Below are 16,072 nucleotides of genomic sequence, written 5' to 3' on the forward strand. Positions count from 1 at the left end.
CATTTAGATTCTATCATACTTCATACTTCTGGAAAGACACATAAACATTTAACTTTATCACTGAATAGTGTGTATTTCATTTAATTAATTACCTTTTTCGGAAGGCTGATGTGCTCTCTCCTTTATCTTCTGCAAAATTAACTAATTTTGTATCATCTGGAACATTTTTCTCAGGTGCTATCTCAGTGCCAATGTGATTTTTGTATTTCTGAGAAGAACCATACGTCAGCTTGCCAGGAACATGTGATAAGTCATCATTACCTGCCCCTCCTAAATTCAGATAATCTTCTTCATATTTTTTTGAGGAAAAGGCAAACTGGAATTTTTGTGTTGGTGAAATATAATTTGTGTCTTCATTAGTTATCTTTAAATTTGATGGTAACATTTTTGGCTTCTTTTCCTGACCTACAAAAATGGAATATATTGATTAATACATGTTCTTCATGAAAACAAATTTTTAAAATGACCATGAAAAATTGTAATAAAATTTTTCAAAAGTTTGAAATATAGGTAATTGTAACTATTAATGTATATTATATCACTGAAGGGCATTCAGAAATTAATCAGGAATTACTGAAATTTGAAATTTATATAAAAACTATATTATAGGACAGGTTTAATTCCTGACTCACAGAAATAGCCATAATTATAATATTTAAGTATTTCTATCTATCATTTCTATCTACTAGAAATGATATAATTATACAATTATGAAGATTTGAAAATTTATATAACTAATTTACACACAGAAATACAATGAACAATCATAAAATGTTACTGAATTTGATTCAGTATTAAAATACATGATACAATCCTTTTAACTTTGTAATATTGCTTCTAAAATCAAAATAAAGGAATGCTTTCATCAAGGTGACAAAATGTTAAAGGTTTCTTTACAGAGACTTTACAAGCATCTTTGAGAAGTCAGGAGTCTATAGGCCTTGTTAGGGCATAAATTTGCTTTACCATCTTTATATATACTTTATACATACTATATATAGTATACATAGCCTATATATTCTATATATTATTTGGTACATACAAGAATATAAATAATGTACATTTTCATATACAAAATATATACAAATTACAAAGCTTAAGAAAATATACATATATGAACTATCACCTAATTTAAAAATAAAAGTTTTATCAACAATATCACATTAGATCACATATATTGAGTATGCTTATTTTTAGCTTTATAAAAATGGTACCAAACTATATATAATATTCTGCATATTGTTTTTTGGAATCTGTTTTGGTAAAGGTTTCCTTTATCTTTAGTAAAGGGGAAGAAACAAACTAAATGACAATGACAGTTTTAAGGGTAAGAGGAAACAAATTCATACAATAGAACATGTATATGTGCGACAGTGTATTGTAAACATATAATATGCATATGTATGTATATGTATGTAATGAGATGAAAAATGTTTTAGATTTTAAGATTTGGTGAGCACTATTTTGAATAAAAGAAGTCTCCTTTATTTTATTCCATTAAAATAAAGGAATTAACACTTTAGTGTGTTACTAGATTTTTTACACTGACATAAGCTGCATGGGTTTATGTGATAGTTTACCTAACAGTTTATGACTTTCTATTTCATCCTCTAATGCCTGAGTATCTGGAATTTCCGATATCAATGGCGCAGGTGGGAGAAACCAATCCAATGATTTTTCAGTGTCTGGATAGCTGTATAAAATATAGAAGTGTGAATATATATGTTAATAAAGTTACATCAGAAACTATTAATTAAACATTACTCAATTACAGACTCTTAGATAAATATCCTATAAATTAACTTTCTGTGGTGACTTTGATGTATCCCTATACACAGCAGTGTGCTCAATCTTTTTTTTCTTGTGTGTCACAGGGTTAATGGCACTGCTATGTGAGATATGCTACCTAAATAATGGCTATAACTCCGTCTCTTTTTGTCTAATTCAAACGCTTGTGACAAGAATCTTAAATTTTCTCCAATATAAAAAATAGTAAATCATTCTGAAACATTAGCGTCTTAACTATCAGAAATAATAAATTACTTATGACACACCTTACAACTAATCATGGGTCATCAGTGTGTAAACAACACCACTGCTGGTACTCTAGAACATTCCTAAAACATTATTACAAATTAATGTACTAATCCAAATATTCTTGATCCAGAACCATCTACAAACCCCAGAAAATCCAAGAAACCAGTTGAAACTGACAATCCCTTTGTAAACCTACAGTAATTGTTGAGATTTTTGCCACTCTGTGACTCTGTTGTCACTGTGAACTACTTCCCCTTATCTTTCACCCATGATCCTATTAACATACAATGCTTTAGTATTTACTTTCCAATCAAAGTTGATTTGTCCTTCATTGGAAAAAAAGTATTAAGCGACAGGAAATAAAGTTGAGAAAAGCATCACATATACTGCCTACACCAAGTTAAAAGGATCTTATGATTTGCTTTTTACTCTCTTCATTTAGAATTTTAAGCCCTCAAAAGTGAGAGACCGAGCCTTTTACTTTTCTGCCTTTCACAGCATATAACACATAGCTACTACAACTATGTTTTCCAAATCAAAAACCTACAACACGTTATCTAACAATGTCTGACAGACTGTCTGATGATAGGCCAAAACATCTGAAATTTAGTATTATGTCAGAGGGTCCCCAAGATCACCCCAGAGCCAATGATGCAGTGGGCTGATTCACAGGACTCATCATTCAGTCCTACTCGTGACTATGGGGCAAATTTCAGGGGAAATCAGGCACAGGTTTCCAAAGATCCTTTCCCAGTACAGTAACACAGGACACCTTTAATTCCCTCAGCAACAATCTGTGACAACATGTGTGAAGTGTTGACAATGAGAGAAGCTCATTAGAGGTTCAATGCCAAGGGTTTTTACTGGGGACTAATCATGTGGGCATCCCCTGTCTGGTACATACCTAAATTCTAGATTCTCAGAAGAAAAGCAGATGTTCAGCATAAACCATATTATCTGTATAAACAGTTTAGGCACTGAGCCACTCTTATCAGTAAATGGTGGGAACTTTCCTAAAGTTCTGACTCCAGCCAAAGGCCATTCTTGCAAGCAGGACTTTTTCAAGGACAGCAGTTTAGGCCTGATGTATTAACTCTTTTCTAGACAGAGACTATTTCAGAAAATCTAAGAAAGATGTTAACAAGATACAAAAAGCACACATCTAGCTCTACTATTCAGCCCCCACCCATAAAATCAAATCTTCTTTATGATTTGCCTATTTTTTCTCTCAGCCATCCAGAATCCAAATCACAGTAAAATCTTTTACCACTATAACCACACATATACGTCTTACTTCATCTCCTTATAATGCTTCTTGAATTCATCATTTCCTTGTTTTTCCACTGTCACCATTCTAATCAAGGCTCTAATCAACTTATGTCTGCTTAAAAACAAAAGGGTTTTCACTGGCCTCACTGCCTCCAGCTGTCTCTAATATATTTTACACACTCCTGTCACATTAATTTAGAATTGTTTTCATCATATTTATTCCATTCAAAATACTTTAGTGGCTTCCAAATAATGCCAAACTTCAAGTGGCCTTAGGCTACCTTACAATTTTAATTCTCCTACACTACTTACCATAAGTCAAGACCAAAGTGAACTATTTGTACGCCAAATAGATGCTACATTCTGTCCTTCATCTTTGTTCAAAAATATTTCCTTTACACTGCTTGCCACTGTACATGACCCTTTGTCCTATCTACCCATAGAAGTTCAACTGTTTCATTCCTTCATTAACCTATTCAATAATTATTCACTGAGTATTGTGTTCTAAGTACTAGAGCTTATGTTCATTCGAAATCCAGCTCAAGTCCTATCCTCATGAAATCCTCCTAGGTTGTCTCCCTTCTCTCTCTGTAACTACTATGTGAACCTATAATATTTATCACAGTCCTATTGCATTGTGTGTGTCTGTGTGTAGGTCTATATAGAGGTAATAAAAACATTGATGATGGACAGATAGATCAGTCTGATACCACCCCCAGATCATAAACACACAAGGGTTTTGATTTACCTCCATTCACATCAATAATAGCACACTCCTTTAGATAATTAGGCATATTAGTGAATAAATGTTTGTTGATTCAGTTCTGTGGCTTTCAACACATACAGTCATGTCCAAGATCCTTATTCTGACATTTATCTCCCACCACAATCTATCCTCAGTTTACTTTTCTAACTTTATGTCCCACAGTCTCTCCTTTATGAATCCTCTATTCCAGGAAATTTTTTACACACTATCTCCTAAAAGTACTGCAAATTGCCCCACCTCCATTCTCTTTTCTTGCTGTTAAACTCTGCCTTCAAGTGGTCTTTTCCCCTTTGCTTCTCAGAATTATCAAATCCTTCAAAGTCTCCTGACATCTCTCCCCACTACCATAAAGCCTAACCTGATCAGTCTGTACCAGGTCTCCCTTGAAATCTGAAATTTCATTGCATGAAAATATGCTTATCATTTGTTTTGCACCCTTTCCTGACATTGTATTGTCAGAAACGCAACCATATGTTGCCAGTCCTGGCAACCATATGATTGCGCAGGCCAGTCCTGATTAACACGTGTTGTGCAAATGGATGCATTCTTTCACTCTCAAAGTGTCCTACTCTAGATAATGAATTACATGGTCGCATTATTTATTAATGGCCTTTCCATATGTGTGCTTAATCTCCTCAGTTTTATGTTCTAAGTAAAAGTCTGTTTCATCCTTCTTATACCCCTTTCAGCATTCAATCAATATTTGAAGATTTGAATGAATGAAAAAAATAAAGCAATAAATACTTTACACAATGCTTCCTTTTTTAAAAAAAGGATAATACAGGGACACCTGGCTGGCTCAGTCAGTGGAGCATGCAACTCTTGATCTCAGGGTTGTGAGTTTGAGCTCCATATTAGGTGTAGAGATTAGTTAAAAATAAAATCTTTTTGGAGGCACCTGGTGGCTCAGTCGGTTGAATGTTCAACTTTGGCTCACGATTCGTGAGTTCGAGCCCCACATCAGGCTTGCTGATGTCAGCACAAAACTCACTTTGGATCCTCTGTCCCCCTCTCTCCGCCCCTCCCCTGTTCACACAAACTCTCTCTCTCAAAAATAAACACCAAAAAAATTTTTTTAATAAATAAATAAAATAAAATCTTTTTTTTACAAAAAGATAACACAAGAGAATACACAGAAAACTTAGAATTGAGAACAATTCACATGTGAAAATCCATAAAAGCCTGTATTTAACATACTATCTATTCTCCATTCTTATTTCCTTTAGTGCCACATCTTTATTTCCACCCCTACTTCCTGCCTGCCCTGAATCTGGCCAACACACTTGGCCCTTGGCACACTGCCCATTCCGTTGCCAAAAGGTGCCATCACTCCTTGTCCAGGGCTACTGTTTGACCATTACTTCAAGTATTTACCTTGGCCAAAAATAATCTGAAAAAAACCCAGAAATGCAAATACATGAAAACCAAACAGGCCAGAATCTACTCTATTTTTTAAGTTATAACATTTAAGATGTTAAATTTCAGTTACTCCCTTTATCTGACTTCCATGTTTACCTGAAACATCATTCTGTTGATCCCTCATTTTTCATTTGTATATTTCCAGAGAAAAAATTAAAACCCCTTAAAAATAAAAAATGTCTAAAACAATATACTACGTTATCATTCTTTAAGGCAGACTTACTTTTCAGCTTCATCTGGTCTTTCAAAAGACAAAGTATCCAAAGCAAACAAGGAGTCATTTGATTTCAGCATTGTTAAAAATTGGACTGTGTCATAAACCTACCAAAATACAGAAAAAGTAGTTTATATTTTATTTATAAAGCTATAAAAAATATTTCTATACACATTAACTATAATCATTAATTTCCCAGAATAACCACAGACCATCTTTCTGCTGTATCTTCTGCAGCTTCCTCCAAAGTGCCTCAATATTCAAATACATTATTCCCTGTTCTCCACTCATTCATGCATATTCACATTTGTACCCCTCTCTTCATACTACATCAATGCTTACAATGTGTTTTCTTCCATTCTCTACTTGGCAAATCCCTACCCATCCTTCATGTATAAGTCAAATGTCATTCCTTCTTCAAAGGCTTCTCTGAGTTTGTCCTGTTCTCTGAGGCAGAATTAATTGCTTCTTTGGGGCTCTTACAATATTTTGTTCATATCATTATTTTTTATTTAGGATAATGTACTTTACCATGAATGTGTGTGTCTCTAACAATATACCAGGTAATTATGCAAAGGTTTGCTTCAAAATAAATGGGGAGATGTAGAGGGACACTGATGAAACCAGACTGACAATGAGTTGATATTGGTTAAGCTATATAATAGGTACATGGAGTTTAGTATAATGTTCTGCCAATTTTATATATATGTTTGAACTTTTCCAAAATAAAAAAAATTGCAAGTTTAACATCTATATGTATATTTACATTCACACTACATAAAACATATACAAAGACAATTTATACATTCATAGATGTTATCTAAATGTAAAGGATAAAAATAATCAGCATTGGCCACACGGGAATATAATAAAATTCTAGGGCTGAACAAAGCCTCAAATTTGACAGGAGACTATAAAGAACCATGTCTACAGACACATACATTGCTCCATTCACATTGCCATTCTTTCTCCTGCACATCAACACTGCATCCCAATTTTTTTTCTGAATTCTGAAACATGATAGAAAATTCTAGATGACAAAACATGAAATAGATGCACAAATCACAAAGCACAAATCACATTTCTATTTATTCTGTGATAGTTAATACATTGCAAATCTTTCCTTAGGATAGAACCTAAAATCCAGGAAACTATATGAGTGCCATCTTGTGGGCAAATCCATATAACCAAGTCAGATAATGCCCCTTCAATTTTGAGTCTTCCACGATGTGGGGATAAGATACACATGGGAGTATGTGGAGGAGGGAGGAATGTTGCCACACGCACCCCTTGACAAAATTCTACTGGTAAGAGGACTAAATATATGCATATCTTATGACTGTCCTTAGTTATCCAGAATGTTGCAGGATTTTTCATTGTTTTAGTTATTTTTTCTCCCTGTCATGTTTGACTTAATTGCCCTCTTTGTTTTTTTGAATTTATTAATCACTTAGTCACCAACAAAAAGAAACAGTGAAATTGAAACAAATTACCATGGTTCCATAAAGGTCTAAAACAATTGACTATATTAACAATAGAAACCTAGGATAACAGGGTAGGAGATGGAAAGGAGTCCTTCAGAAATATGCTAAAGGAGTCTTTATTATCTGTAAGTAATCAATTTCAGAACTTGATAACAATTACCTGATGAAAAGTATAAATGAAAATACTAACCATGCTGCTTACTATACTGTCCAAAAAGTAACAAGTAAAACATTCCCTTTCTCATCTTAGGAGAACTATATAATTTTAAGCAACAAAAAAAGTTTTGAAAATTAAAACTCACCAGGCCACTTTTATATGGCTTTGCTACCTCAGAATTCAAGTAGAAAATCCCAAGGCTTACATGTATGTGTTTCGATTCTTTATTCTAAAGGAAACTGCAAACAAAGCAAACCTATAAATTAAAAATATTTGTTTTGGAAACGCAATTATTTCCTAAACTAACCAATAAACTCCCATACAAACAGCAAATATATTCAAAAGAACTTTTGATTCAGTTTCTAGTTCTGGCATAAAAGAGAATATAACTTTTTTGGTTCAGAATAGAAACATGTATGCATTTTTGTTCTGATGTGCCTCTATGAAAGAAAACACCACTTATCTAAAAGTCTCCATCCTTACCGTGCATTATTTTTCTTCATAACACTAACTGATAACTGGCATTACATTATAGCTTATTTACCTTTTTCTCCCTCTTGAGTGAGCAGGAACTTTTTGTTTACTAACACATTCTAATAACCCAGAACAGTGCCTGGCACATAGTAAATAATCCATAAGAATTCATTGTGGGATATACGCATTAGCAATGACCAGCGTATAAAAATAATTTTAAATAAAAATATTTTTCCATCAGCTCTGAAACTTAGAATTTCACTTTTAATATTCAATTTAGAAAATGTGATTTTTTTCCAGTTCAAGATTCATGCAATGAATTCTTTAAGGTTCTAAAAGGCTATTAATTTCACACTTTCATTACATAAAAAAAATTTTAATTTTTTTTGGTTTACATTTATTTATTTTTGAGAGACAGAGTGAGACAAAGTGAGAGTGGGGAAAGGCAGAGAGAGAGGGAGACACAGGATCGGAAGAAGCTCCAGGCTGTGCGAGGCGGGGCTCGAACCCACACACGGTGAGATCATGACCTGAGCCGGAAGTCCATCGCTCAACCGACCGAGCCACCCAGGCACCACCATAAACAAATATTTTAAAACACAGGCCCTAAAAGGAACTTTGCTACATTTTAATATGAGTGTGTGATTGTAGAAGATGCTAGACTTTGAATTAATTAAAGTTTCAGGTCTAGAGTCAGATTTTCTGAGTAAGTTTCCATGTTAGATCATTTTTCGCTAAGTTTTAGGTTCAGCATGTGGTATAAAATTATTTTTTTAGATATTTGCTTCTGCTCTAACCACTCTTAAAATACTTAAACTGTGTGTGTGACTACATCATTTGTTGCCTGTTGAGATGACCCGCATTTTATATAACTTAGTGACAATTTAGCTTTTTCTTCTCTTCTATAATGCTTATTATATAAACGTTTCTGATCTATTAGTCATTCCTTACGATTTGTACTCTCAGAAATAAACTCCTTGGGGCGCCTGGGTGGCTCAGTCGGTTGAACGTCCCACTATGGCTCAGGTCGTGATGTCGCGGTCCATGAGTTCCAGACCCCCGACGGTCTCTGTGCTGACAGCTCGGAGCCTGAAGCCTGTTTCGGATTCTGTGTCTCCCTCTCTCTCTGACCCTCCCCCGTTCATGCTCTGTCTCTCTCTGTCTCAAAAATAAATAAACGTTAAAAAAGAATTTAAAAACAAAAAAACTCCTTGTTTCAAAAGTTCAGAAACTCAGATATAAAGTATTAACTGGCCAGAAATAGGTAGTCCATAAAGAAGCTGAAATCAGCATTCACTGGAAAAAACCATCACAGGGACCGCAGGGAATGTAACAAGGTAAGAGTATAAACAAGCCAACAAATTAGCCGAAGTCTCCGAGCCTGGGCCAGGGAGGGGTCCCTACCAGTCCGGGCCCCTGACCCGCATCACTTCCCCTGGGGTTCCCACGGGGCAAGCCCGTAAGCAAATCAGGGCTCGATGCAAAAATACCCTTCGGGGAATACCCGAATTCCAAGCAGACCCCACGCCACACTCCTGAAGGAAGAAGCCTTCAGGACCGGCGCGTGGCCCAAGACCGCAGCGCCGGGGCCGATCGCTCCTCCCCTGAAGGTTCCCTCCGCTAGAAAGAGAGCAAGGTGGCCACAGTTACACACGCAGCCCCCACCTGCAATCGCTCAGGGGGGACAGACACACCTAGAAATGAACACAGCGGGTCCTGGAACCGCCACAACAAAACCGGAGTCGGCCAGCTCCGACCGCTCAGCGGCTCGGCCTTCCTCCCGCCAGCTCCGCCCCCGCGAGGGGTCGCCCCGCACAGAGCGCCTCAGGCCTCGCGCGGCTTCTGACAGGAACGCGGTGAGAGAGCGCCCGCGCGGGCGCCGGCCGGGGGCGCTGTCCTCAACTCACCAAGCCCTTCTGCCGCCCGCCCGCGACTCGGAGTCGCCGAGAGTCGACCGCTTCCCCCGGCGGCCGGCCGTCCCCACCTCCCCGTGGGATCCCAGATCTCCGGTTCCAACTGCCTCCCGGAGACGTCCGACCAGACCCCACTCCTCACCCGGCGTGCGGACGCCTAGTTCTCAGAGCGGAGCGCCTATTCACCGGCCCCTCGGAGGACCCCCAGCCTGGCTAAGCGAGCTCCAAGCAATGGATCGCAGGGGTCTCCGACCTCTCCCTTCCCGCCTCTTACTTTTTAGCTCCAAAAGTTACTATTAGCTTTGCCTGCGTTGCTCTCTCCGTGTTCTGTGGCCTATTCTCATTAAATAAAGCTCTAAATCCTTCCCCCAGCGCTTCATAACCTCTATGCTACTTCTCCTCTCTATGAATTTGCCTATTCTAGGTAACTTATGTAAGTGGAAATACACAGTATTTGTCCTGTGTCTGGCTTATTTCATCTGGCGTAATGTCTTCAAAGCTCACCATTTGTAGCATACATCTGAATTTCATTCTTTTTATTCTTTTATAAGGTTGAGTATTCCATTGTGTATCTATCACATTTTGTTTATCCATTCATCTGTGGATAGACATTTGTGTTGTTTCCACCTTTTCGCTATTGTTATAATCATTCGTGTACAAATATCTGTTTGAGTCCCCGCTTTCGCTGCTTCAGATATTTACCTAGGGGTGCAGTTACTAAGTCATATGGTAACTCTAAGTTAAACCTTTTGAAAAACCACTAAACAGGTTTTCACAACTGCTGTATCACTTTGCACTCCCACTTATAATGCAAGAGGGCCCAATTTCTCTACATCCTTGCCCGCAGGTTATTTTCCATTTTAAAAAAGGTCTAGCCATCCTATTAAATGTGAAGTAGTATCTCATTGTGGTTTTGGTTTTCCTTTCCCTAAAGGCTAATGATGCTGAGCATCTTTTAATGTGCGTAATGGCCATTTTGAGTATCTTCTTTGGAGAAATATGTATTCAACTCCTGCGCCAATTTTTCGTTATCTTTTTATTATTAAATTGTAGGAGTGGTAGGGTTTTTTTTTAAGTTTGTTTGTTTGTTTGTTTGTTTGTTTATTTATTTATTTATTTATTTTGAAAGAGAGAGAGAATACAAGTAGGGAAGGGGCAGAGAGAGAGGAAGAGAATCCCAAATGGGCTCCATACTGTCAGTGCAGGGCTCAATCCCAGGACCCATGAGATCATGACCTAAGCCAAAATCAAGAGTCAGACACTCTACTGACTGAGCCACCCAGGGACCCCTGAGTTGTAAGAGATGTTAAAATATATATTATGGATATTAATCCCTTGTAAGACATGATTTGCAAATATTTTCTCCCATCCAGTAGGTTGTCTTTTTGTTTTCTTGAAAGTATCCTTTGATGCTCAAAGGTTCTTATCTATTTTTTTCTTGCGCTGCCTGTGCTTTTGGTGTTATATCCACGAAGGCATTGCCAAATCCAGTATCATAAAGATTTTCTGAAATGTCTTCTAGGAGTTTTATAGGGTTAACTCTTAAATTTAGGTCTTTGATCTATTTTGGGCCTGTCAATGGACTAGTAAGTTTTATTCATGTAGAGTAAGGTTAGTAGAGGGGCCCATTTCAAACAAAAGGGTTGGGGGGATATAGTTTCCAGAAAGACTGGGAGAGCTTGAAAGGCAAATAATAGGTGTTCGTGACACAAGAACAAGATGCATTTCTGCTAATACAACTGCTACCATAGGTTCTGGCTCAAAAATTCGAATCAACATCACCAAAATTTTTTCTACTTTGTAACCCCCACTCTGCTTAAATTCTGTTCAAGAGGAGTTGATATTGAAAAATTAGTGCTCTAGAGCAAGAAATGTTTCAGGACTATTTTTCTCTGGGTGGCAGCCAGAACTGTGTTGCACTATTGTCAGACTTGAAAAAGAGAAGGTAAAGAGACCATTTTGGAAGAATCTGAAAATTGTAGAATGAATGTCTGAGAAAAGGAAAGAGAAAGGAAGGGAAGGGGAGGGAGGGGAGGGAAGAAAATGTAGTCTGGTACGATGGGATACTTGGGAGGAAAGAAAACTTTAGGGGATCATGTACAATTCTGTGTAGAGGAGTCCAATGTTATTTATGCATTTAGTAGGTGTAAAACTAGCAACACCATAAATGAGTGAAGACCAAATCAATGGATAATTGTTCTTTAGGCAAAGATTTATTAAGTCTCAGTGGAACCAAGAAAATAGACATAAATTGATTAGAAAGTAATTCCTTGAGTTCCAGCAGCTGGAACTCAGGAGATCTGTTTGTTTTTCAGGAAGAAATGGACTCCTCCAGCTCAAATGAATTTAAAATATCTTTTGTTCTCTAAAGCCAAGAATGTTAATTCCAATGGGACTGTCAGGGTGCTCCAATTAGACTGTGAACCAAACCCACAGCCACAGCTAGGCAGAGAGTATTATTACAAAGAATATAAGCCATAGAAGTCAGTTGATAAAGATTCAGTATTCAACAGCTGTTGTGTAATCGCACCGTCGTATCTAAAATGTGGTAACATAACCCCTGAAGTAAGAAGCAAACATCCCAGCACAGAAACTTTGGGACAACAAGCAGTATTTCACACTGTAATAGAATTATTTCCTAATTAAAAATCAATATCAGTTCTATCAGGAGGAGTAAATGGAAACTGGTTAACTAGCGTATAGTCTCTATGGGCAGTTGTATTTAGATTTGTGCAATAAACTGTACATACTTTTTCTTGTGGTATGTACTTTGTTTAACCATTCTTAGCAAAGTCTTCTGCCATTATGATAAAATCCGTGGGTAAATAAGAATTAACATATTCTGTCACGTGGTTAGTATCTTAAAGTAGACTTTACCTGACTCTTACAATCAAGGTTCTCACATACAGAATCTTATGTAATCTTACATGTTATCTTAATGAAACATGGGATGCATTATACCTGCAAAAAGATTATTTGAAAGAAGTTTTTAAAGCCACTCTAACACTTTTAAAGTTATTTAAATGTCAAGAATCAGAGTATAAAACAAATTTTAAGAACAAGCATTCTTTGTTTTATTTTTTATCTAAAGAGAAAAAAATAATTGGCAGGATCTTGCAGCAATATGATCAAAGATTAATTAGTATTGTTTATATGTTCTTTAGAAATAAGACAGTTTCTAGAGATGATATCATTTTGTAGTTAACAAAGAGATTTGCAATGATACAAGTAACCAGTTAAGATCCTGGAAAGATTGGGTGTGGACAGAATTACAGAAATAAGAAACACCATGAAGAAACAGGAATAATTCATCTGCGTAGAGTCCTTTCCCAAAAGGGAGTGTGGTAGGGGCATTGGTAAGAGATGCTATTGCAACTGGCAGATAATTATTCATTTGTGATATATGTTGAGTTATGATACATTTAAGCACAGGTTAATCTCATGTTTAAGTATGTCAAAGTATTGAGAAAGCACAGTGCAGATAATAGCGTATATTTTAGCATTTTGAATGATCCCTGGAACAAAGTTGGGAGTGCTATATCCCTGTCTGCCCAGAAACTGAAGCCACCGCAAAGAGAAATAGACACATTAGTTTTCTCACAACAGCTACCACCATTAATAATGGCCAGGGAAGAAAAGAAACTAAATCTAAAGATATTCTCTAGAAATTCTGGCTGTTCGTGGCTCCCACCAGTTCAGAGAACACAGGATAGCTTTCTGGAGGAAGAGTGGGCATTTTGAAGTGCAAAAGGAATAAAAGTAGCTCAGTGCCCAGGTTAGGACCCCCTCAGCCTCAGTGCTAGGCACTCTATAAGGAAGATTCTTTCCCATTCAGGGAGCAGCCAACTCAGCAGGAAGCAGCAAGAGTAGCCAAGGGCGGGGCACCTGGGTGGCTCAGATGGTTAAGCTTTCCATTCTTGATTTCAGCTCAAGTTCTGACCCCAGGGTTGTAGGACCGAGCCCCTGTCTGGGGCTCTGCGCTGAGCTTGGAGCTGTGCTTGAGACTCTCTCTCTCTCTCTCTCTCTCTGCCCCTCTGCCCTCTCCCGCCCCTCTCTCTCTCTATTAAAAAAAAAAAAGTAGCCACAGGGACCAGGTTATGGAGAAGAGGCTGCTAAGCCATGCTCACAGGCCGCTTCAAGCTTCTAGCCTGCCCCTCCACCCCCAGGCAAGATTCCCTTCCAAAGGGAAAAGTCCTGTCTTGGGAAAGATCTGCTGGCATCAGAACAGCGACCAAAGGCAGTGATATGGGCAGCAGAGCTGTGATTATGGCTACGGTGGCATAGGAGGAACTGTGAAATCAGTCAGGAAAGTGAGCCTGGCTAATGAAAAAGTATATGCTGTTTATAAGGGTGTACTAAGACTGACCGCTGAAGCCAGGAGAGTTTACAAAGCCCCTTCCTCCCGTTGTCATCTGGGAAACAGGAGACTGTTGGGCAGGGGTCGTCAGAGAAGCTGGATTCCAACAATGAGGAGGCACAGTTTCAGAGTAATAATGTGTTTTATTATCTTCTGTGGGGAAAGAGTTAACCTACATTGTTACCTAACTTTATATAATTCAGATTAGTGACCTGTGGAAACACCAGTGTCACAACAAAATTCACATAGCGTTCTAGAATTTACGAAAATCTATCCATTTAATGGATGGAGGGAAAGGTCTGATAATTCATACAAATTGTGTGTGTGCGGGCCTGGCCCTGAGTGAATGAAGGAGAGAGTAGATTCATGGCATGTGGGTGTTAGGGAAGGGCAGTGGAACCAAGTGGATGGAAAATAAATTACATATTCAAGTGGAAGGAACATTGTCCTTCCACTAGTAAACAGACACATGTGGGTTAAAACAAGTCCAGGTAAAACAGCCCAAAAGGTGAAGGCTATGGATTTAAGAAAATACATAGAGGCTGGAAAGGAAATTAAAACCCTCAACCTAGGAAACACCAAGTAAGATTAAGAGAGTGATAAATATGAAAGTGAAATGAGCTAATGTGTACTGTTAGAACTTTTTCAGGTACCTGTGGAATAAAGCAGCTGTCAAATTATAAGACCTTATTGAACACTAGGAACTTTATTCACCTATTTTATGTATCTCTTAATTAACAAAACACTTAAAACATGCTATTCTAGGGGGGAAACAATTATAGAATTAACTCTAAAAAGAAGACCTGCCAAACCCCACAGTCTGTTTTCACAGTTTCTATTCCATCCACATGTGTAAGAATGGGCAAAGAACCAGTAGGAAACTTCTTTTTCCAGCACGATGCTTTGTATCACAAATCATTTGGGGAAGTTTTGACTCAACAAGTTATTTTGTAGGCTATGACCTATAATACTGGAGAATTAGAAATTATTTTTTTCCTAGATAAAAGTACTGTTCACAGAGTTTAGCTGAAAATTTCCCCAAAACAGGAAATATCCTAGAAATAAGTATTTGATATCTAACATAGTGAAGATATTTTGCCTGAATTTTCCTATACCTGGTCCCAGGCTCTTTCTACAAACCAGACGATTGACTCTGAACAGCAGTTGTTGCTGATTTTTTGCTATGTTGTTGTTTTTTAAATATGGTCATTAGAAAATGTATATTTTTTAAATCTCTGGCTTTGAACAAATTCCCATTTTACCTGCAATATCTGCTGTAACCTAGAGCAGACTTAAAGTATAAAGAAGATATATCTTTCCTTAGACTTCCCTCCCAAGTGGCATCTTTCTCAACATATTCATGTATACAAATCACATAAAATGTATGTTTATACCAATGCATCTTCTTTAAACTAGCTCTTGTCAATTTTTAAATTTTTAAATTTTTAATTTCTCCCAACCTAACATCTGAGCTGCCATATTTTTTGAATTTTTCCAACTCACAGAGATTACATAGCAAGTCACAAACCTACATGATCTAAAGCACATGACTGGAAAATCTCTAACATCAGAAGTTTGGGGTCATTGATCCACACGCAAATGGAAAAATGTACAACCCTCCAAAAACAAATCTGATACAAAACTAAACAATTCTTTTCAAGTCACAAAACATTTTTTGTCAGCTTCAGTCATTTGTAAGCAGAATGTCTCAGTTGATTTATATTTCCTAATTGAGAAAGTTTCTCAGAGATTTTCTACCTGTGCTTTCATTTCTGGATGCTAAAATTGAATACAAATTCATAGGCTAAATAAATAATTCCAGCTCCCTCATTATACTGAGAAATCTACAGTGACTGATTTGCTTAAGATCAAAACGCTTGTCATTCACTGGCAGAGCCAGACAACTTATGCTTCCCTACCCCTGGTCCCCTGCTCTTTCTACAAAGCATACTATCTCCCTTGAACAAGACAATGGATTGGTT

The 16,072-nt window shown here is 37.3% G+C and overlaps 1 protein-coding gene across 9 annotated transcripts in view; it reads right to left on the reverse strand.

Annotated features, from left to right (window-relative positions):
* HFM1 (helicase for meiosis 1) overlaps positions 1 to 10,002 on the reverse strand; it is a 96,245-nt gene extending 86,243 nt beyond the window's left edge. Inside the window, exons 1-4 of one of the 9 annotated variants that reach the window (XM_053214417.1) lie at positions 9,876 to 10,002; positions 5,715 to 5,812; positions 1,581 to 1,693; positions 93 to 405 (exon numbers count right to left, since the gene is read on the reverse strand). In XM_053214417.1, the coding sequence (XP_053070392.1) occupies positions 93 to 405; positions 1,581 to 1,693; positions 5,715 to 5,785 (497 nt within the window). In that variant the 5' untranslated portion in view covers positions 5,786 to 5,812; positions 9,876 to 10,002. The other 8 variants (XM_053214418.1, XM_027058627.2, XM_053214416.1 and 5 more) reach the window with 8 other exon arrangements.
* Between the last annotated feature and the right edge of the window lie 6,070 nt (positions 10,003 to 16,072).

This window comes from Acinonyx jubatus, chromosome C1 (assembly GCF_027475565.1).
Source record: "Acinonyx jubatus isolate Ajub_Pintada_27869175 chromosome C1, VMU_Ajub_asm_v1.0, whole genome shotgun sequence".
In the NCBI taxonomy this organism is placed as follows: domain Eukaryota; kingdom Metazoa; phylum Chordata; class Mammalia; order Carnivora; family Felidae; genus Acinonyx; species Acinonyx jubatus.